Here is a 23,892-nt window from a genome sequence, read left to right as displayed (position 1 = left end):
GAGAGAGAGAGAGAGAGAGAGAGAGAGAGAGAGAGAGAGAGAGAGAGAGAGAGAGACCCTGCTAACTGTCTTAGAACTCTCACCTTCCCCTCTAAGGCTACAATTTCCCCTTTCCAAAGTAGTAGGAAATATTTTTAAATACTTTTCCTTCAGTCTTGAAAAGGGGGCTTATTTTAATTATGAAATTAGTAGAATCTCTACCTTTCAGACTCTTAAAGTTTAGAAAAGCATCTCTTTATGAAAAATAATCTTTCCAGTCAGTAAAAGCAGCCTTGATCCTGTGGCTTAAAGTGCAACCATGCAAGTCAGTGTAGTTAGAGATCTCTCACTGGCTTTGAAGGGCACATTTGTTTCAGACATCTTGTACCAATATTTTCATTAAAGATATTCTGAACTCTGGGTCACCTGACTCCTGTGGCTGAAATAGATTTAAGTATTTCAGTTCAAGATACTGCATCTAGGTAATTACCAAGAAAATATTTATTGAATCTAACAACAATATAGTTTTGTGGCAGAACTGCCCAGTAAGCAATGGTGTGCTCCCTAGAAAACGGCCACCCACGACTTTCACTGTCTACACACATATACACTGCATGTCCACCTCAGGGAGAGGATGGGTAGCAGGTCCCTCCAGGAGCCACCCCTTCATATCGCACAGACCCTGTGTCCTGGTTTACCTGCTCAATCAGCTAAAGCTACCTCCAACTCAATGTTCAAACAATCATCCAAATGGAGGTTTCAAAAATACTTTCAAAAAGTATTAGAAGTGCACACTGTGAGCCGGGTGTGGTGGCGCACGCCTTTAATCCCAGCACTTGGGAGGCAGAGGCAGGCAGATTTCTGAGTTCAAGCCCAGCCTGGTCTTCAAAGTGAGTTCCAGGACAGCCAGGGCTACACAGAGAAACCCTGTCTCGAAAAACCAAAAAAGAAAAACAAAAAACAAAAAACAAAACAACAACAACAAAAAAAGAAGTGCGCACTGTATACTAAATTACATAAAGTGGACTTGATAAACACAAGCACAGGTCAACAACAAATACTTCCTCTAGCTGAGGTAAACTGTGCAGTGTCGCACAGGCATCTAGACTTTCCTTATAATTCTGTGTCTAATACCAATTGTTATGTGCACAAAGCTATAATATAGTTTGGCTGGAACCTTCTTTATAAAGGTTTATAATTTAAGGGAAATTACAATACTATAAATCAAGTAACCATAAAGAGGAAACTATAAAGGCAAGTATTCATCTGAACTGTCTAGACCAAAGTAATTACATTCATCTGAAGGCACAATGATTATTTGACATCTAATGATACAATGAAATAGTATCTCCTTTAATGTAAAACTAGATGTGTTATCTCAGCTGATCATAGTTTACCAATAGATAATAAAATTCTAACTTTAAATCAAGAACGTTAATTTATATTATAAAAGATATTTTCATGTTTAGTGATGAAAATTTCATTATAAAAGATAACCACCACATACAAAAGGGTATCTTAATTTTATTGATTTTTTTTTATAAACTTTGGTAAACAAAATTTGAAAAACAAATCATATTCCTAGCTCTCATAGTCAATTTATTTCTATTTTAACAAAATATCACACACAAAATTATAAAATTTTCATTGCACATACTTACCCTCCCACAAAGCAGAGGATATAAAATGCCAAATAAAATATTACAAAGGGTCCGAAGGTTATTAGGAAAAGGACAACGCCAAGGCTTCCCCATCCCCATATGGACAGACTGGCCTGAAATAAAGCAAAGGGACAGAGGGGGGTGTAAATAAAAACAAAACAAAGAATTCTTCATGTAAATTAGAAATGTCACTTTTCAGAAGATTTTAATTTCTCCTTTTAAACACCAATGATTAAAAATTTTCATTTTATATATTTACAGTATATTTTAGTAAGCATTAAAGTATATACTTTTGGAAATGTGATATATCCTTGGAATTCATTTCCAAGAAACAATACTCAAGAAATTTAGAGAGATCATCAATAAATACTGAGGAAAGAAAAGTGGTAGTACAAAGTTGCAATAAGAGATAGTTAGACAAATTATTGAATGAAAACCTGCATAAGAAATAAAGTATTTATAAGATAATTGAATATTTATATTTGTAAAAGCATACAGAAAAGTTTAGGGTGACTACTTTACTAAGTTATTATTTATAATACTTTAAAATTAAATCTCAAGAACTATTTACATAAATACTTTTAATTAAAATTTCAATATACATTATCTTGCTGAAAATTTGATTCTTATTGTATCCAAGTACTACACAGAAACTCAAGGAAATATACTTGAGAAAACGCCAATTTCCATCACCAAAGCTAGCCACAAGTTAACAAAGTATGTCCACATCTCCATCTTTTTCAAAGAAAAGAAAAGTAGTTATAAAGAAACACGCTGTTTTATATAGTAAAAGTAATCCTTTGTTAAAGGCAAATTGGATTTCAGCAACTTAAGTCTTAATGAATAAATAAAGACATTCAATTCAAATAGTTTCTCCATAAATTTGCTATGCATTATGATGTATACAAAGATACTATTTGTCTCTCTCGAAGAACAGAGAAGAATGGCTTATAAGACAAAACAATTAAGACACTGAGCCAAATGAAAGAAAGAAAAGAAAAGAAAAGAAAAGAAAAGAAAAGAAAAGAAAAGAAAAGAAAAGAAGCATTACAAGATGTTACACTAAACAAAATTAATGCCAAAAAAAACTGCAGCACAGACAATACATATTGTCGACTGTGAATGAAAGGGTTTCATGTAGTCATTGACCAGTCACTGACTCCTTTGTACATAGTTAAACACAGTTCAAGGTGCTGATACTCTTAAGCAGCAAAGCACAGGCATACATGTGTAGATGGCTCCACAGGTTTACATTCTCAAACTATGAAAACAGTTCATCAGGTAGGACAGTTCCTCCAGAGAAAACAACAGCTAAGAGTGATTAGAGAACACAAGAAACAGAAGACTCTCCCACAACTGACTTAGGAAGAATTTATTTATGATACTGAGCTTTCCTATTTATTCATATTCTCTTCACTGTTCCTCATCAGTCTTTTTGCTATCACCACCTCCCTGGTTGGAAGTAAAGCAAAAAGCACCCTTTTCCCCTTTATCATCACTGAACTCAACATATAGCACCTACATCTCACCACAGTATTGCCATATGCCCACCAACAAGCAACATTCTGTCTCCCAACGTCCACCCAAATTGTTTACCAACTTCCCCCCAAGAGTTCTGGTAAACTCCTCCAAAAGGTGAAACTAGACATGGTACAGGTACTGCTCAGCCCACCTTCTCTAGTGTAATCTGACTTACTACTAGCATTAATACCCTTTATGTATACAGATTGATGCTTGTTAGTTTCAGAACTAAATAATTTGTCAATTAATGATATCTTCTTAAGTTTTTAAAACAGTAAAGTAGCTATCCTGGCTTGGAAAACAAGAGATCCTTCTCAAATACTTATTCACCAGGCTATTTAGTTCTAATTTTATATATCTTCTATTTAGTTTTATGTTTGAATTATATCTTTCTCAATTAAACAGATTTTCAAGGGGCTGGTAAGATGGCTCACTGATAAATGTTCCTGCTGCCAAGCCTGCAAACCTGAGTTCCTATCTGGAATCAGTATGAGAAGAACCAACTCCTGCATGTTGAACTCTTTGAATGCACACAGTGAGATGTATACATACACAAAATAAAAAATGAATGCATAAATAAATTATGTAATATTTGATTTAAAAATAAAATTTCAAAGTAATCACAATTAATTCTATTAATTACTAAGATTAATTAATGAAACAATTTCTAAGCAAGACACAAAATTTGTCTTAAATGTCAAGTTGTCTATAATGGGGATAGGGACAGAGAATGCCTAGACAGACTAAACCCATACTGGCGTTAAACCAGTTATACATATAGTCTAGACTAGCTCAAATGCTAAGCAATCCTTCTGTTTAGACTCCTAGTAAATGTGTATCACTACACCCTCAAGTTTCCAGATTTTTCCAAGTCTAACAGTAAATTAATAATATTTCTTACACATAAGAAAAAGTCTACAATGTTTTGATTAAATAAGGAGAGAAATTGGTTTGGTTTGGTTTGGGTGTGCTAGCTTGTTCTGTTATTTATTCATTATGTATATGCATGCATGCTCTGGTCATACTCTGCAATGCCAAGGGACTAACCCGTGGATAATGAGCTTCTCACACTCTAGGCAAGGGTTTGTTCAGAACTATAGCTCCAGACCCAGGGAAAAATTAAAACTAACAAAATTAAGCATATCCAATTAAGTCAAGAAATTATTTGTTTGGGTGTTAATCTCTTACAACTATCTACTAATTTCAAATTAAGAATTCCTTATTAAAGAATCAGAACAGTATATTATCAAAAAAATATTTTTTCATTACATTTAACTATCATTTATCTAATGATAGTTAATCTAGTTGAACAGTTATAATTCTAAATGATCATGGATGATGAAATTTAAGATAATTCCAACTATGTCAAAAATCATCACAAACTCAGACAAGTATCACCTAAAGAAGATGCCAAAAAAGAAAGAAATCTACATTTACATTAAATAATCCTTCATATATTACCATTTTCTTTGCTAGATTCACAAATCAACACTGAAATATCCATGCTGATATATCCTGGAACCCTCACAACTCAAAGCTGGAAACCTTGAAGGCTTCTCAGGGCTTCTCAAGCAGTAAGTTCTAAGCTGTAGCTTCACAGCGTGTGTAGCTGAGGTAGGGCCCAGGATGTTTCTTCCTAACACACTGTCAAAATGGTTTATTCTGCCAGGCATGGTGGCGCACGCCTTTAATCCCAGCACTCAGGAGGCAGAGGCAGGTGGATTTCTGAGTTCGAGGCCAGCCTGGTCTACAGAGTGAGTTACAGGAGAAACCCTGTTTCAAAAAAAAAAAAAAAAAAAATGGTTTATGCTTTAGACCAAACTATATAGTTATAAATCTTCTTAACTCCAGATCCAGAAAACATTATATGTGATTCTCAACTCTAAAAGGCTCTGAAAATCAAACTGTACTAAGCACTGTACATACTAAGTGTATTTCTTGGAATAACTTAGAAAACAGTCAAGTAGAGGTGTACACTGATATGTTTCCTGGGCTCTGAAGTTCAAATTCCAACTGTACTATTGGTTAGCTGTGTAATCATCACATGCTCTCATACCCTTGCCCAGGTGAGGTGTTACTGTGAGAAACAAATGAGCCCGGGCCCCACTGGCCAACTTTAATTCAATCATTATCATTTCTACTTTAATAGTAAGGAGCAGCTGGGGATGCATGTATTTCAGTTGCTAAGTTTTTGCCCAGCACACAGGAAATTCTGGATATGGTCCTCAGCACAGTATATAACCAGGTAAAGTGTTACACGCCTGTGATCCAGGACTCCGATGGTAAAAGCAGGAGGATCATAAAGTTCGCCATCCTTAGCTACAGTGAGTTCAAGGCAAAATTGGGCTACATGAGACTTTGCCGAAGGAAGGAAGGAAGGAAGGAAGGAAGGAAGGAAGGAAGGAAGGAAGGAAGGAAGGAAGGAAGGAAGGAAGGAAGGAAGGAAGGAAGGAAGGAAGGAAGGAAGGAAGGAAGGAAGGAAGGAAGGAAGGAAGGGTGACACACACACACACCCACATTAAAGAAATTAGGATATAAGAATTTGTTTCAGTTTTCAAGGCTACACACCTAATACTGGAGCGAGTGATAGTTAATACAGAAAACTCTTAACTGGCCAAAATGGCAAGAGTAAGTGTTTGGTAACAAATGGGACATTACTATTGTCCCTCCAAAGTTTCAGGGTACACATACATCATGGAAGAGGGAACAGGAAAACAATGTGATACCATGAGGATGGCAGAACCCTGTAACAAAAAGATGTTGTGAACATGACATAGCCATAGCACTCATGCATTCGCTGAGGCTGTGGATTACATGCACGAGATGGAACCTCTAAGTACTTTATCACACATGGGGGAGGGACCCGAGACCCAGCTCCTCCTCGGGACCTACTGACAGATAATGGTTACCAGAGGGAGTGTCCTTTTCTTCAGTGGAGTAGCCTGATGCTTCATTCATACTCCAGTATTAAATAAACTCCAACCCACACTCTGCAAGCAAACCTAATTTAACTCAGAGGGGCGGGCACACACAGAAAAGGGGCTTGAAGATAGGGACAGGTTGTTAAGAAGGGGTTACTAGTCAAGAGAAGAAAAGTGGAACAAAAGTTTTTGTTTTTGTTTTTGTTTTAAGACTAAAAGTCCTATATATATGCATGAGATGGTCAAAAAAATTTTTTTCCAAGACAGGGTTTGTCTGTGTAGCTCTGACTGTCCTGGACCTCACTCTGTAGACCAGGCAGGCTGTAATAAAATGCACAAAGAACCACCTGTTTCTACCTCCAAATTGCTGGGATTAAAGGCATGCACCATCACTGAATGCTCAGCTGTCACGTGCTCCACTATGTTCATAGCAGCCTTATTTGTAATAGTCAGAAGCTGGAAACAATCGAAATGTTCCACAACAGGAAAATAAATATAGAAAATGTGGTTCATTTACACAATGGAATACTCCTCAGCTATTCAGAATGAAGACATCTTGAGCTTTGCAGGCAAATAGATGGAACTAGAAAATATCATTTTGAATGTGGTTAACTCTGACCCAAAAGGGCATGCATGGTATGTACATACTAATAAGTAGATATTTGCCAAAAAGGTACAGAATACCAAAGATACAATCTACAGAACTCAAGAAGGTTAACAAACTGAAGGGTCAAAGGATGCTTCAATCCCACTTGGGAAGGAGAAGAAAACAATCCCAGTAGTGGGGAGGGGAAGGGAGGGAGGGAACAGGTGTGAAAGGGGACAGGGAGGGGAAGAGGGGAACTTGATCAGGTATGGGATGGGGGAGGGGTGACAGGAGTGAAGCCCTGAGGACCAGCAGAAAGAATAGAAACAGGCAACCTCAGGAGGTAGTGGGTGGGGATGGGAGTGGGGGCTCTAGAAATTACCAGAGACCTGGGAGGTGAGAGACTCTCAAAACTCAAAGGGAGGGACCTTAGATGAAATGCCTTACAATGGGGAGAGGGAACTTGTAGATTCCACCTCCAGCAGAAAGACAGGGAGGGCATCAAGTGGAGGAATGAGGTTGCCATCCCACAGTCAAAAACTCTGACCCAGAATTGTTCCTGTCTAAAAGAACTATAGGGACAAAAATGGAGAAGAGCGTGTGGAAAAGGGAGTCCAGACTGGCTCACCAGATCACTGGAAGGCTCCAAGGCCTGACACTATTACTAAGGATGATACGGTGTGCTTACAAACAGGCCTATCCTATCAGCTGAGTGGTGGTGGCACACGCCTTTAATCCCAGCACTTGGGAGGCAGAGGCAGGGGGATTTCTGAGTTCGAGGCCAGCCTGGTCTACAAAGTGAGTTCCAGGGCAGCCAGGGCTATACAAAGAAACTGTCTTGAAACAAACAAACAGGCCTATCACAACTGCCCTCTGAAAGGCTCAACAAGCAGCTGAAAGAGTCAGATGCAGATATTTACACTCAACAAATGGACAGAAGCCATCCACCCATGTGGTTGAATTAGGGAAAGGCTGGAAGAAGCTGAGTTGGAGGGTGACCCTGTAGGAAGACAAGCAGCATCAACTAACCTGGACCTCCCAGATGTCTCAGACACTGGGCTACCAACCAGGAAGCATACACCAGCTGATATGAGGACCACGACACATATACAACAGAGGACTGCCTGGTCCTGGTCTGGCCTCAGTGACAGAAGATGCACCTAACCCTCAAGAGACTTGAGGCTCCAGGGAGTATGGAGGCCAGGTAGGGTGGGAGTGGGGGTGGGGTGGGGACGTCCTCTTGGAGAAAGGGGAGGAGAAAGGGGAGAAGGAATGGGAGAGAAACTGTTGGAGGTTGAAGTAAAAGAGGAATAACAACTAGACAAGACAGTAAAAAAAAAGACTCAAGAATAAGAAAAAAAAGGAAAAAATTCCTTCAAAGGTCTCACTATCAAGAAAGAGAATAAAAAGGATCATAGCAGACAGAAATAATTCATCTTTTGATACTTTATGTCTATCAAAGCATACTTATGTTCAAAATTTGAAGTTCATACATACAGCTGATACTAGAAAGGATGTATTTCTACAAAATTACTATGTATTTCTTAATTAAAATTCTCTAAAGAGATCATCTCTCAAGTCAGTCAGTCTGACCATAGACAATTATAACTAAGCAGCATTGTTCATAAATACACTGCATATTCCATTATAGTCAGTCCTAGAACATCCTGGCATGTGAGAAGCAGGGCCAAGTGAAAACTGCTGTTTTTGATCAGCAGGTGAACAAGCTGTCAGAATTCCCTATGAAGTACCTTGGACTCTGATACTACATGGGATAAACTACTCTCAGAGCTATAAAAGTACACTCTTCAAATTTTTATTTATTTATTTTACAGGTGTTTTGCCTTCATGGGCATCATGTGTGTACGTGGTGTTCACAGAGGTCAGATGAGGGTGACAGATTCCCTAAAACTGGAGTTACCGACAATTGTGAGCTGCCACTTGGTTACTTCGAGCCAAACCCAGATCCTCTGCAAGAGCAGACAGTGCCCTTACCTGAGTCATCATGCCAATCCCCAAGTACATTTTAATACAATTATTTCATGGCAGAGGGTAACCAGACAAATGGGGCCAAGAATCAAAGCTTATACAAATTTAATGCCAATCTAAGAAATTATATATAGTTCAACAACCAAAACAGTCATAAGAGTGGCATGGTCACAAGTCTAGCCCGTCTTCCTCCCACCTCATCCTATCTATAGTAAGCTGGAAGCGATTCTCTAGGAATTTCAATTGAATGTTATCTTGACAAAAGACCCAAGCCTCATTTAAGCCTATAATATATAATCAAAGTCTGGTGTATACATGCCAATTTACTAAATATTAATCCACTTAGTAGCTAAAAGGGAAAACAGAGAATAGAGAGAAAAAGGGCAGGCTAAGGAGAAAGAATGTAAAAAGCAATGCTAAATGGAAGTGCACCTCTCCACCTGACCAGATGGCTTCAAGCATCACGTGGTCATGCCAGTACAACCCATGCCAACACCCACTCTCCAAAACAAAACCAATTCAGAGCTCCATCCTCCTTCTCCCCAGGGAATAACACATAAAAATAGTAGCAAGCTCTTGGCTAACTCCACATACTCTGGCACAATCTATCTAACCACCATGATATGCAGGAACAGCCACATAGCATCTGAAGTATCAGTGTTGTGGTAAGAACCCAACCTTCACTTTTCATGCTCAGTAACAGAAAAATCACTCACCCAATTCAAGGTACCTAATGTACCTTTGTGAGGATGCCTAAAGACGGTGACATGGTCTAAGTTTTCAATACAGCTGTTGAGTAGACAGGGACAGAGGATTTGTGGGGACAGACATTTCAGTAAGGCACTTGGGTCTCAAAGCTAGCTAACTGGCCAGCAGGAGAACCTGATTACAAGGGAATACCCTCAGAGTTTCTCCTTCCCGTTACAACTGGAAGGAGAACACAGTAAGTAAATGATATACATACGTACGTATTGCTTCTTTGGTAATAGAACTTTCTCCTTTATACTTCCCAAGACAATTATTTGCATATGCATAGATGACTTCCAAACAAATCCTTAATATTTTATTACAGTAATAATAAGAAATTATCTCTCACAAGCCAAGAGAACCCCAATAATCCAATAATAAAGAAAATATGTGAGAACAAGCTGCTATGAATTCAGTGGGTTTTAAGAGTGTATTTATTCTTGTTGCATGTATACCTGCTATGCACATGCACAGGGTCAGAGGACAACTCTGGAAGGCACACTTTCCTTCCACTTTTGCATGAGTTCTGGCGATAAACTCAAGTTTCAACAGCAGTACCTTTACCCACAGAGCCATCTTGTATGCTCAAACTCTGTGGTTTTTTTTAACAAGAATTTATCAATTTGGGAACATTTAAACCAAGTATAAAGTAATAGAAGGCAAAATAATAATAATATACACTATTTATTAGAATACAAACTAGATTAATCTGCATTCTTCCTCCTTGCTCCCATAAGGCAAACAGTGGAATCAATGAATTAGGGACCAGAAACAGCTAGTGTTAAAATTAAATTAAAAAATCATTATTTCTTGAATGCCTTCTCTGATGCAGAAAGAAAATGAAGACTACATAAAATGCTGATGGAGTGTATAGAAGTAAGCAATCCTAGCAGACTTCCCACAAATACTCAAAACTGTACAACTGGTTTGCTACAATTTTCTGGATTTCTGAGAAGTGGTTTAGCAGACAGTGAGGAAGTAAACAGACTAATCAGTAAACTACTGGAAATCTATTTAGTATAATAACTGTCAATAAAGAGTTTTTAAAAATTAAAATTTTACCACTCAAAGTTTTTTGGGTTCTGTATTGTTTTGTTTTGTTTTTTGTTTTAATGAACTTGGGGGCTCAGAAGTTAAAGGCACTGACTGTTCTTCCAGAGAAGCTGATCTGATTCCCAGCGCCCACACAGAGACTCGCAGCCACATATAACTCTAACTTCAGGGATTCGGATACCTTCTGGCTTCTCTGAACACCAAGCATGCAAATGCTGCAGAAATATATATGCATATATATGTGTGTGTATGTGTAAATAATTAAATAAGTAGATAATTCTTACTTTTTAAAATAACGTATTTTTACTTGATGTACAACAGTGTTTTGCCTGCATGTATGTCTGTGTGAGGATGTGAAGTCCCTGAAATTGGAATTACAGGTTTGAGCTGCCATGTGGGTGCTGGGAATTGAACCCAGGTCCTCTAGAAGAGCTACCAGTGCACTGAACTGCTGAGCCATCTCATCTCTCCAGTCTCATAATTATTTTTAAAATAAACTTTTCAACACTCATCTAAAAACAAAACACATACACACACGCACACGCACACACTCACAGGCACACACATATACAAAATGACGATGCCCTCACCTTACATTAAATGTTAGTTAGTACATGCTATTAAAGAATGCTTACTTCAGGGTGGCAAGGACGGTATCTTCTGACAGAATTTTCACCATTTAGAAAACATGTTGCTATTTATAAACATTTCCCTTTGCCAGATTAAGGTCAATTCTAAACTCTTTAATAATAACACTGAAGTATATCTTATCCAAAAATTCTCTTAAAAATCACTAAAATCAAAAAAATTGATTGAAAGCAAAAATTTAAATATACCAAAGATAAAGACACTTAAATTTCCACTGTGAGTTAATTATGAGTTAACAGAATTCATTACACCAAAAACAATCAATCCTGCAATTATTTTTAATAACCTTTTCCTATCGGCATATTTATTCTAATTATTTTCATTAAATAAAATTGTATACTGTTAAAATATACACAGATACCAGAGAAAATTACAATGCTCCCTTTTTAAAGGAAATGATAGACAAGTTCTGTCAGGCAGTGGGATACAGGGGATCAGGTGAGTGCTATATATTTCTAAAAAAACCCTTGTTTTATATATGACCTTCAAACAGTACAAATATTTCACATAATTATGAAAACCACACTCACTGAAAATAACCACATATAGAGAAACTCCTTTCAGTGTTTTTACATGATGGCAAACTAATAGTGGATCTTTACTTAAAAATAGCATAAGAATAGCAGCCAAAATACTTCTATCACTTTAAAGAGCCTTAAGTATTTTATCTTTCTGTAAAAAGCAATACTGGCAATAATAAGCATCAAGGCTAACTAAAAGAATGACTGATCTCAGTCAGGGGCAGAAATGTTCTTAGGATGAACCCTCAAGCACCAGAAAATGGCCCACTTACACTAGGAGGATTCCAAAGACATCCACCTCCCCACCCACAGCATGGTCAGAGCAATGGATATGATGGACTGGCCCGACTGCAAAATGTTCCAGTGATCTCTTCTAAAGACTGACACTCCTGTCATTCTTCTTAAAGGTAAAAGAGAATTAAACATCTACCAAGTCATCACTGTTGACAAAAAGAAAGGTTGTTAAATATTTTATATGATGATGGATGTACTGCAATTCTTAATAAATTACATGTCTACATAAATCTAGCTGCTAATTCTTGAACGAAAAAGTAACAGAAACAGATGGCTCATAGAATAATGCGATACAAACACCACTATCTACAGATTGTGCTACTGGGAAAAATAAAATTAAACGTGAGCCTTACTTTAAGAATGCAGAAAACTGAGAAAATATTACAAATGCCATGGAGATGAATTAAGCAGAACTCATATGGTGGGAAATACCAGAGGGTAAAAAGCAAAAGGAAACAAAGTTTCTTCAACAAGTGAAATTCAAAGGAAAAAAAAAAAAAAAAAGAATGATGTGGAATAAGAGCATGAAGCAATCTGTAGATTAAACCAGCATGCATTGAAATTTCTCAAACTGATTTTAAACAAAGTATGGCAGAAAAAAGAAAGCAAGAAGAAAAAAGGAATTTGGTAGTTCTAAGCATTGTTAATATAATGATATTAATAAAATGGTATTTATTTAAGCTGGCATAATGGTAATATGGTTTTTAAAAGTGAATTTTTTAAATATATTTTCAAGACGAAATCAAGTACATGAAATATTCAAGATCACCTTCCGAGTTCTATTGAAGAAAAAGTAAAAAGCATGTACCTACAACAGCCTGTGGGTTGACAGGCGCCTACGCTGGCAGGAGTACAGGGTGCTTGGTACACTGTTCTTCCTACTTCACTGTTTGTATATGTTGCTTCCCACTTTTATACTTGGTATCTTTCACTGGAATATTTTTAAAACACAACAATCATAAGGCTCAGTTGGACAGTCATATACTTACTCTCAAGTAGTCACTGCAGAGAGATAAATAATGCCTAAACATGCTACATATTTACAGACCAGGAAACTCCACCTAGTTAGTCATTTTCTATGATTAGTTAACTGTGGTGCCACACACATGAAGCTATTCCACTAAGAAAAATATTGTTTCAAATACAGAACTACTGGGCATAATGGAATACACCTTTAGTCCCAGCACTCAAGAGGCAGAGGCTGGTGGATCTCGTGAGTTTGAGGCCAGCCTGATCAGGTTCCAGGTCAACAAGGGCTACACAAAGAAATCTGTCTCAAAAAAATTAATAATAATAATAACGAACTAAGTACTGAGCTCTAATAACTTGTTCTATATATAGGAAAGTAAACACTTGATATAAAAACTACTGTCCTTCAAAGATTGTTTTGGACATTTCAGACTGATTGTATGATAATTAGGTAGGTCTGTGTCAAGCCTTAAGGCTGAAAGAGTAAATAAAATAGCTTCTGCTTCCAAGGAAAAGAGGATAATATAAACTTGGCATGCTAGTTTGTGTCAGAATTCCAACATTAAGGAGCTGGATGCAGAAGCATCCAGTTTGTGGCCTGCATGTCCTACAGTACAAACGAGGATGGGGAAGGCAGCCATATGGCTCAGCAGACTAAATGTTGGGTCCTCCCTCTAAGTATTGTGTTGTGCCTCTTACAGGCACGCTGGGGGTCGCTCCCCAGATCAGCCCTAGTGCAGCAGATCAGGAGTGCAGCAGATCAGCCAGAACACAGCGTCCTCGGACCGCCCACTGTCAACGCCCACTCGTCGCCCGGACCAACCACCAATGTTGTCACGCCTACTCGATTGGACCCGCCTTCTGGACACAGCTCCGCGGAGGAGGACCGCGCGCCTTGAGAGATTGGAACATTGGGACATGCACCATTGCGACTGAGAGACACTCAGCGGGGACAATGGGACACGTGGGGGAGGGTTNGGTTCTCCCGCGTGTAATCAATAAATAATAATAATCTTTCTTGCAGGTCATCTCTTATTTCAGGAAGATTAGCTCTGCAGTACGAACCCACCNCAAGGTGTTTTCTGCCCACGCAGACAGGCGCCGGTCTGCGTGGCGCAGAAACACTACAGCTAAAGGCTTCTGTACACACCTGGCAACCTATGGACAGGTGAGACTTTACTCCAAGTCATTCGCTAACCTCCCTACAATGCACTGTAGTATATATACACACACACATATTTCAATAAATTTTTTAAAGAATGAGGAATAGTTTTTTAATATAAGTTAGTGCTTCTAAACCTGAAACAGTTCTCAAAACTGTCTTTAAAAGGTAGTCTTATAGCCTGGGAATATGTATCAGAATAGAGTATATACCTAGTCTACACAAGTAAAACCTATAGAAAAAGCCATAGCCTTAGTTGCCAGTATCAAAAATAAAGCTAACACTAAAACAAACTACACTTTTGCAATTTGGTTAAATAAATAAATAAATAAATGAATGAATATAAAAGTCATACTAGTGTTGTTTTGCTAAATAGACATGTTGTCAAGCTGCCTTCTAAACATTTATGCTTATCCACTTAGGGTAGTTCTGCTCTCAGTCTTAGCCAGAGACTCTTCTTTGTGCAGTGGGCAGCAGTTAAAGCAGTGACTCATAAGTGGTCAGTCAAAGCCCTGACAGTAACTTAATGTTCAGGGTTCAGCCCTAAACAGGATATCTACAACTGGGACCTACTCACCCAATCGAGAACATCACAGAAGGGGTGCAAAAATACGTAAGATCCAGAGGATGTTCTGAAATGTTGTCTGCTAGATATGATGGGGCAGCCATCATATTCAAACATTCACTGCACAGGATCAAGCCAGCTTGCTCAGTCAGCATTAGAGCAGGCTGAGCTAATGAATCCTCAGGATTACAAAAAGGGAAGAAGAGAAGACAAAATATAAAAGTGAAGGGAGGAGATGCTGGGGATTACCTGAGAGAGGAGAAAAGGGAATTGAAGGTGGCATTATCAAAATATATCAAAGAATAAACAAAAGGTATGAAAGAAAAACCCAGGAACTCAGCCCATCTCCTTTTCCACTGATGTCAGGAATATTGCGAAATGCTGTAGATGCTGCTGCCTTACGCTCATTACAAAGAATTTAAAAACTGAGAAAGGGTTCGGAAAGTCAGCCCATTTCATTTGTCCAACACATACATTCTCCTTCCCTAATAGTCTAGGTTCTAATAAACATTTAAAAATTCACTATGAATCAAGGTTTCTGACTTTTTTTTAAAAAATCAAAAAATTCTGGCTGGGATCAACAAACGTAAGATTTAACAAAGCTGTAATCAGATAAAGAAAGTTCAATAGTGGTATCAACCATGAAAATGAGCATGACATGCACCAGAGCCATGGTCTCCATACATGCTAAAGGGTTTCTTGATGCCAAGACTAATTTTGTTTGAAATTGATCTCTCAGTAGGTTACCCTTTCTGGTCTTGAATTCCCAGACTCAAGATAATCTCCTCACTCATCTCAGGAGTAGCAGTCAGGCTGCAAAGATAAAATTTTACTCCTCTTCTAATTAAAGAAAATGATAACTGTCTATACTTAAGTCACTATCAGAGTGAGAAAACACAGGACTAATCGACTGCAGAGAGCCCATTTCTTAGTGAAGGTTAAGGCATAAACACATGCCCATTTTACAAAGGACTTTGACTTAAGTATTCTTTCACCTTAGTTTAAAGTTAGAATAAATCCAATTACCTCAGGAATAATTAACTCAGTGGAGTAAGGGAGGAAAGATCAGAAATGACAAAAGGGGGTTGCACACAGAAAATGTCTGTAATCTGTTAAGAGTGAGAAGGGGGACCAGGGTAAATAAAAATTACTTTGTAAGTATTCCTGTGATTATTTCTAAACACAAGAAAACATAATCCTCAGGATTGGTCTTACAATTATGCACATAGTCCTCAAATATTCTTTGTTTTCTAATCCATCACTTTTTCTAAACATATAACACCAAGTTTCAGAAGCTTACACTCAATTACATTCTATTTATGCCTGAAATTTTCATGGGTACTATAAACTCATCATGTGCAAAATTAAATTGGCTGCATTCACCAAATATCTCCTTTATTCTCTCCCTTAAAGAGACTAATGCCTGCTCAATTATTAAAAAGAAACATCAGAAACATTAAAGCATCCTCTTGGAACCTGCTCCTCCTACGAGTGGGCAAAGCCTGTTCATGTTTTACCCTTTATACTTCCTGGAGTCTCCCCTCTTTACTGTCACAGCCTTAGGCAAATCCTTCACTGTAGCTACCTAACTGATGGGTCTGGATAAGAACGGGCCCATGTGCTCATATATTTGAGCGCTTGACTCATATGTGGTGGAGTATAGGTAAGGTTAATATTAAGATATGTGACTTTGTTGGAAGTGTGCCACTAGTGGTAGGTTCTGAGGTTTCAAAAGCCCACACCAGGCTCGGTCTCAAGATGTCTCTCTGCCTCCACCTTGGGGATCAGATGTAAGCTCTCAGCTATCACTCCGATGCCATACCTGCTTGGTGCACCCATGCTTCTGCCATGGTGATCATGGAGTAACCTTCTGAAACTGTAAGCAAGCCCCCAATTAAATGCTTTCTTTTATAAATTGCCTTGGGCATGGTGTCTCTTCAAAGAAACAGAACAGCAACTAATACACTGACTCTCCTATATTCCCCTTAGTGTCAAAACTATCTCAGATAAAGATTAAAAAATACTGTCCCATGAGTAAGACCAATTAATTCTCTTGCTTCTATCTGCTAGGATGGAATACTTTTCCACTCCACAACGATTCTCTCTCTAGCAAGTTCGTTCCAAGAGCCAGCACAGTGTTATCTTTCATGAAGCAAACCTTTCCTTTTAAACATCTATTTTGGACAGTTTTATGTCATATTGACATGAGTAAAATTATCTGAAAGGAGAAAATCTCAATTGAGAAAATGCCTCCATAAGATCTGACTCCAATTTTCTTAGTTACTGATGGGGAAGGTCCCAGCCCATTCTGCATGACGCTATCCCTGGGTAGGTGGTCTGGGTTCTCTAATAACACAAGTTCAACAAGGCATGGGAACAAGCTAGTAATTAGCACCTCTCCGTCAGCTCCTACTTCCAGGTTCTTGCCCTGTTTGGTTTCCTGTCCAGTCATATGGAAGTGTAAACAAAATAAACCCTTTCTCTCCAAGTCACTTTGGTCATGAAGTTTCATTGAAGAAGTAGTAACCCAAACTAAAACAGCCACTGTGCATTCTTAAATCCTTAATTCTAAAAGAGTCTAATATTTTTCATAATGTACTGTGTGTAGGATGATCCAAGAGAGTGAAGTCCTGGGTGATGTGTATTTTGGCATGCATAGCCTGTTGAGGACTCCAAGACCAACTGGCCCATGGGAAATTGGCCATATGGCTAGGCTGAAGAGAAAAGACAAAGCTGCTCTCCAGAGTCCAGTATGGGTGTTTATGAATGACTGGTCATTGTGTGAAAAGACTAACAACTGCAGGGTCCTCCTCCCTGATGTCCACAGCCCGAGACTGCTAGCCTACAGAGCTGTTCTACTGATATTAGCCAATCCTCCCACATCCTGTACCTTATAAACTTGCTGAGATCCCAAGTAGCCTTGGAGCACTCCACCTGATCTTAGTTTCAATGTGCACATCTGTGTGTCTGTCTTTTCTTTAATGTCATATCACCCAGAGGTAATGAAAAGCAAAAGGCTTGAATTTTAAAGAAAGCAAGGAAGGGTATATAGGAGGATTCGGAGAGATTCTTTAACCTTAGGAAAACAGGATGCTAAGGCTCTTTCATTCTTGTGGCCCATCTGAGCTTTAGGTGCAGATTTATCAGCTCGATAGGATGAGTACTAAGTGCCATACCAAGCACAGAGTGTCAGTAGTCCGTGAGTCTGCGTCCCTCAAAGCCTGCAATGATGCAATATAAATCTATCCCCCTTTATTTCTATATTTATATGTACTTTTATTAATGGGATCATAAAATATACACTAAATATCTGACCATGAATAGTCCATTTAGCAAAATAATAATGCAAATCATATGCTAAAATTAGTCTATTAGTCAAACTATATACAAAGACAGAAATTAGAAAATTAACCTCTACTGGAAATGAATTAATAATAATTTTAAAATAGATTCTAAAATAAAGGTTGGATTAAATTACTCACAGGCCTTTTTTCCATTACCGACCTTGCACGCTTTAAGGGACGCAGACTCACTGACTACTGACACTCTGTGCTCAGTATGGCACTTAGTACTCATCCTATCGAGCTGATAAATCTGCACCTAAAGCTCAGATGGGTCACAAGAATGAAAGAACCTTAGCATCCTGTTTTCCTAAGGTCAAAGACTACAGCAAATCCACCTCTGGATATATTCCAATACTGCAAATGATGGCCTGAGTTACCAAAAAATAACATCACACAGTTTAACATAAAAGATCTGGAGCCTAGAAATTTTTAGCAAATGATGTCACCTGTCACAGCCAAAGAAAAATCTTAGTTAGTACTTCTGCAAAGATTGTGAATCTATAGCTATAAAACTAAAACTGCACAATGAACCCACAGAGAGTTCAGGGAATGACTTGCTAGCCAGAGTCCTCTAACTAATAACCAGCAAGTTTTTAAAAAGTGAGGAAATCCTGATCTACCTAAGCATGGGATACGTGAAAGTAATCCGAGAAAAGAAAGCAAGAGAAATTGTTCCTCAGTTTCCATCATGTAAGTACGGAGACCTGAAACTACGAATACAAAAATCACATACAAAAAATCACAGGCCACCTATAACAGTATACTTTTGACATCACTTAAACCCCATAACACAACCCAAGCTTCATCTACTTGGTATTACAGCCTTAACACATTTTTCTAAGTTTCATAATTCAAATACATGTGAAATTAAATAAATATATACAAGATCATTTAAATGTTAAAAAGTAGGACCAGTTAAATGGTTCAGTAAGCTAAAGCACTTGCCACCAAGCTTATCGACTTGAGTTTGCTTCCTGGATACACAGTGTGGAAAAAGAAAAACTGACTGCCAAATTCCTCTACGCTCCAACACAGTGCATGCATGTGTGCACACACACAAAATAATTGCAATAAAAATTTTAAATTGTGAAGTACGACATGTGTTCTGCTTAGTAAATGGGTTTTAATTGCTAGTTAACATGGTAATACTATAATTATGTGCAAGTTGTATTATCACAGAGTACTATTTTCTTATTTCTCCTATAAGCTATCAGCAAATTTGTTTTACAGTTCACCTAATTCTGACTAAAAACTTACTGAAATTGCATGGAAATATTTTCAGTAAAGTCTTTATTCATACTCGTCATATTTACCCAGGTCCATTCTTAAAGCCTGGAATTATTGAACTTCTAAAAGTTTTCATTTTTAAAAGAAATGGAATCAATCTATTGACAGCCATGCCTGAAGTCTCATATTTTCAAGTTCAATAGAAAAAACAAAAATTACATGTAAAATTATCAACTTGTGTTGGCTGACAGGTTTGGTGGTACATGCCTGTAATCATGCACTCCAGAGCATGGTCAAATTCCAAACCTAGCCTGGGCTGCATAGAATAGCGAGCCATGTAGGGGGTGCCACCAAATACATAAATAAGTTACAGATAAGCTGATTTTCTTTTAACAATATGAATCAGTATCAATCACAAATCTTCAGTCCCATGTAGGTTTTCCTTGACACTAAAACAACTAGTTTCGTTATAAAAGGTTTTTCAAACCACCACACATAAAATCCTAATGCAGAAGTAAGAGAAGATGGCCTAAAGAGGATTGCTTTTCATTCTGTCTTGAGTCCATACTGCTAAACTTTGAAACAAGTAAAATCTATCAAATCAGGGACTGCACAATGTAATTTATTCCTGAAAGGTAGCATAAGCAAAAGCATACTCTAACCTTTGTAGTTCACTATCAGGCACATATAGAACACACCCCCACCCACCCAAAGCAGCACCGAAGGGCAAAACTGGTATGCTAGGCCAAGAGGTTCTGGGGCCTTGCTGGTCCATGTCAGAACAAGCAGCCTATAACCACTGCACTCACTAAGCTACAGAGCAACATCACAGACTCTGGGTCTCTCCTGGTGTCCCACAGAATCAATCCAAACCTAAAGAGGACACAACCCTACAACTTTCTAAGATATTCAATACATCAAAGGTTTAGTTAGACTGTTGCCTAAGGACTCTTCATCCAACATCCGATTATAACCCACCACAGTTGGTCAACATAGTCTTAGACTATTTCTGAACCTATGAGCCCTGATAACATGAAGCAATCAATCCACTGATTAGTGGTCCTGTCCCATTCTCTAACCATAGTTCTTCTCTTTATCCAATTTCCCACTTTTCCCTCCTTCCTAAAGCTTCCCTTTAGGCTCACTCTGTTCCATTGTAAAAGCAAACACTCTCATGAAACCAAAAACTTCACTGTCATTTGTAAGGAAAAGCCACTCGCTTTCCCTGAAGCATTCTCCAAGACTGATTATTCTTTTATTTTTCACTATTATCATATTTTGTATTTATCGTTACTATCTCATCTTCTAGTCACAAGCAATGAGTAATGTTTCTACAACAACAATAAACACTAGTAATATTCCTGCCCCTGAACACAAGTCTTGTACATTAGGGAGTATTTCAGGAAGGGAAGGGAAGAAGTAGTTTTAACATTCCACTACCAGGATATGTCGCTTATAAACTGCATCAGAAGAACTAAGAATGGAAATCTTAGCATTGCAGTTTCCAAATGGGCAGCACAGTGAAGGACACTGGCAATTTACAAAATTCTCCATTGATTGCAATCTGCAGGCACATTAAAAAGTACTAATTCCCAAAGCAAAGCTAGGCTTTCAGTGAATTTGGATACATGGAATCCAACACTCTTTTTATCCCACATACTGGATATACTGAGTCATCTCAAAATACACATGGACAATCTACCTCCTAGTCTTTTAAAAGCCTTTCATTTCAGCCAACACTCACTACAACGCCACTTAATCACTGTACGACCACCATGCAAAAATTAGCTATCTTATTCTCTAAATCCTCTTGTCTTCTGACTAGAACATGCAAAAATGCCTATTTCACTAAGTCCTCTAGCTTTAAGTGAAGTTATGGTGACTGCACATATAGTTCATTTTCATTAAGAATTTCCAACAGTTGGTTACCCTACTTTTTCCTTTTTAGCCCACTTCTGTAGCTTTTGCTTTCTAGACTGAAGTCCAAGGTTCACCATTGCAAAGACTCTCTTGCCAGTATCCTCATTTAACACTGAATGTTGGAATTACTTTTATTTTCCCATGATTTCCACATGCATTATGTTTTATGTGGACCTACCTACAACTGTGTTTGCTCTGTTCATGTTGTATGCTTAATGTGGCACATAAAGCAGACTCCTAAAATTACGCACAAGTAAGTACAAGCATAACTAAAGACAGATCTGATAAGCCACTCTAAGCTAGGGCCTTGGAAATCAAGATTCTCTTCCTCCAATTCTCAAGGATGCACCCTCCCTCACCGCTGCATTTATCATTCTGAAGATTTACTGACTTCTGTATATTTATTGTTCCATTTGTCCTTGAATTCTGTGTTAAATCAGTTTACTAAGAAACTAATTTTTTATTGAACAGGAAAGAGTGTTAACAGTAAACAAAATCTACTTAGAAATTAAATGATAATTATCAAAGAAGATAATTCACAGCATTATACTGAGTCACTGCTCTAAATTTAATGAAAAGTCTTTCATATGCATATACACAAGAAAATAATATAAAAAGGTTTTTAAAATAGAAAAATTAGGAGCTAGGGAGATACCTCAGGTAAGGTGCTTGCTATACACGATCCCCTGTGCCCACAGAAAAAGCTGGGCATGGCAGATGTATCTGTTTCCAGTTTCACAAAGCAGAGTCAAGCAGACCTGTGGGCTTACTGAGCAGTCAAAGGTGTGCTGCAGATGCAGTGAAAGACCTGACCTCAAAAGAGGCGGAGAAAGGATAGCATTTGGTTTAGCAGTGCTTGCCTGGTATGCATTAGCCCTGAGTTGAATCCTGAGCGCTACAAAATATAAAAAATTAAAGTAGAGAATTAGGTATCTACAAGCATACACACAAACTCCCCCCATCTACACTCACATACACACACACACACACACACACACACACACACACACACACACACAAAACACTCATATACACAAACCAAAAACAAAAAATAAAAAATGGAAAAATAATATTTCTATACCTCTTTATTCATCAAGTAGCACATATTTTTTTAAAAAATGAAACAAAAAAAACCATTGTAATCAATATTATTTTCCAGTGGACAGGTCATTGTTCCAATTAAAATAAATCATCTTAAGTCATGTTTTGTATCTTCAATTAACAACCAATGTTTTAATAAGAAAAAAAAAACAAGACTACAGCAAGAATGTAAATTTTCATTTCTGTGATACAGATGAAAAACTTTAAATCAAAACTTGCTTTTTTAAATTAATTTTTTAATCTTTTTTTACAGTCCAGACTTTATCTCCCTCCCAGTTCACCCTGACTGTTCTACATCCCATACCTCCTCCTCTTCCTCCTCCTCCTCCTTCTCCTCCTCCTCCTCCTCCACCACCACCACCACCACTACCATCACCACTTTCTCTTCAAGTCTCCAAGAGGATGTCCCTATCCCTTTACCCCCACACTACCAGGAACCCCCCCCCGGGGTCTCAAGTCTCTTGAGGGTTAAGTGAATTATGTCACTCAGGTCCCTCCCTCCCACACCCCACTTCCTGGAATTGCTTTCTTCTTCCTTCCAAGTGGGACTGAGACATCCTCACTTGGGCCCTTCAGCTTGCTGACCTTTTTGAATTCTGTGGACTATATCCTGGGTATTCTGTACATTTTTTAACTAATATCCACTTATTAATGAGCACATACCATGCATGTCCCTTTGGGTGCATCCATTTGCCTATAAAACTCAGCATGTCCTCATTCTTAATAGCTGAGTAGTATTACATTGTNAAAATGAACCACATTTTCTGTATCCACTCTTCTGTCATGGGACATCTGGGTTGTTTCCAGCTTCTGGCTATCACAAACAAAGCCACTATGAACATAGTGGAACACATGCCCCTGTGGCATGGTGGGGTATCTTTTGGGTATATGCCCAAGAGTAGTATAGCCAGGTCTTAGGGTAGATCCATTTCCAATTTTCTGAGGAACCTCCAGATTGATTTCCAGAGTGGTTGTACCAGTTTGCAATCCGACAAGCAATGGAGGAGTGTTCCTCTTTCTCCACATCCTCACCAACATGTGCTGTCACCTGAGGTTTTGATCTTAGCCATTCTGATTTGTGTAAGGTGGAATGTCAGGGTCGTTTTGATACGCATTTCTCTGATTAATAAGAACTTTTAACATTTCTTTAGGTGCTTCTCAGCCATTCAAGATTCTTCTGTTGTGAATTCTGTTTAGTTCTATACTCAAATTTTTTATTGGATTGTTTGGTTTCTTTGTGGTTAGCTTCTTGAGTTCTTTATATATATTTGGGATAATAGCCCTCTATCAGATGTGGGGTTAGTGAAGACTTTCCCAATCTGTAGGTTCCTGATTTGTCCTATTGACTGTGTCCTTTGCCTTAAAAAGCTTTCCAGTTTCAACCCAGATACAAAACCTTAGACACACAACTTGTCCTGCCTATAAGATGTACAGAGTAAAAGATGGAATAGAATTTGAGGGAAGGCCCAAACAATGTTTGGCCCAGCTTGAGATCTGTGTCATAAGAGGGAGCCCAGTCCTGACACTATTAATGATATTCTTCTACACTTACAGACAGAAGCCCAGCATATCCATCATAAGAGAGGCTTCATTGAATTGACAAATGGGACCTCATAAAATTGCAAAGCTTCTGTAAGGCAAAAGACACTGTCAACAAGACAAAAAGGCCACCAACAGATTGGGA

General features: G+C 38.2%; 1 protein-coding gene across 2 annotated transcripts in view; it reads right to left on the bottom strand.

Annotated features, from left to right (window-relative positions):
* The window catches only part of Snx13 (sorting nexin 13), a 95,764-nt gene that overhangs the window by 59,518 nt on the left and 12,354 nt on the right, over positions 1–23,892 (bottom strand). For both annotated transcript variants that reach the window (XM_021201650.2, XM_021201651.1), the window contains exon 2: positions 1,641–1,753. In XM_021201650.2, coding sequence (XP_021057309.1) covers positions 1,641–1,753 — 113 coding nt within the window. The remainder of the gene's footprint in view (positions 1–1,640; positions 1,754–23,892) is intronic.

The sequence above is a fragment of the Mus pahari genome, chromosome 7 (genome assembly GCF_900095145.1).
Source record: "Mus pahari chromosome 7, PAHARI_EIJ_v1.1, whole genome shotgun sequence".
NCBI classification, from domain to species: Eukaryota; Metazoa; Chordata; class Mammalia; order Rodentia; family Muridae; genus Mus; species Mus pahari.
This window is presented reverse-complemented; position numbering and strand designations above follow the sequence as displayed.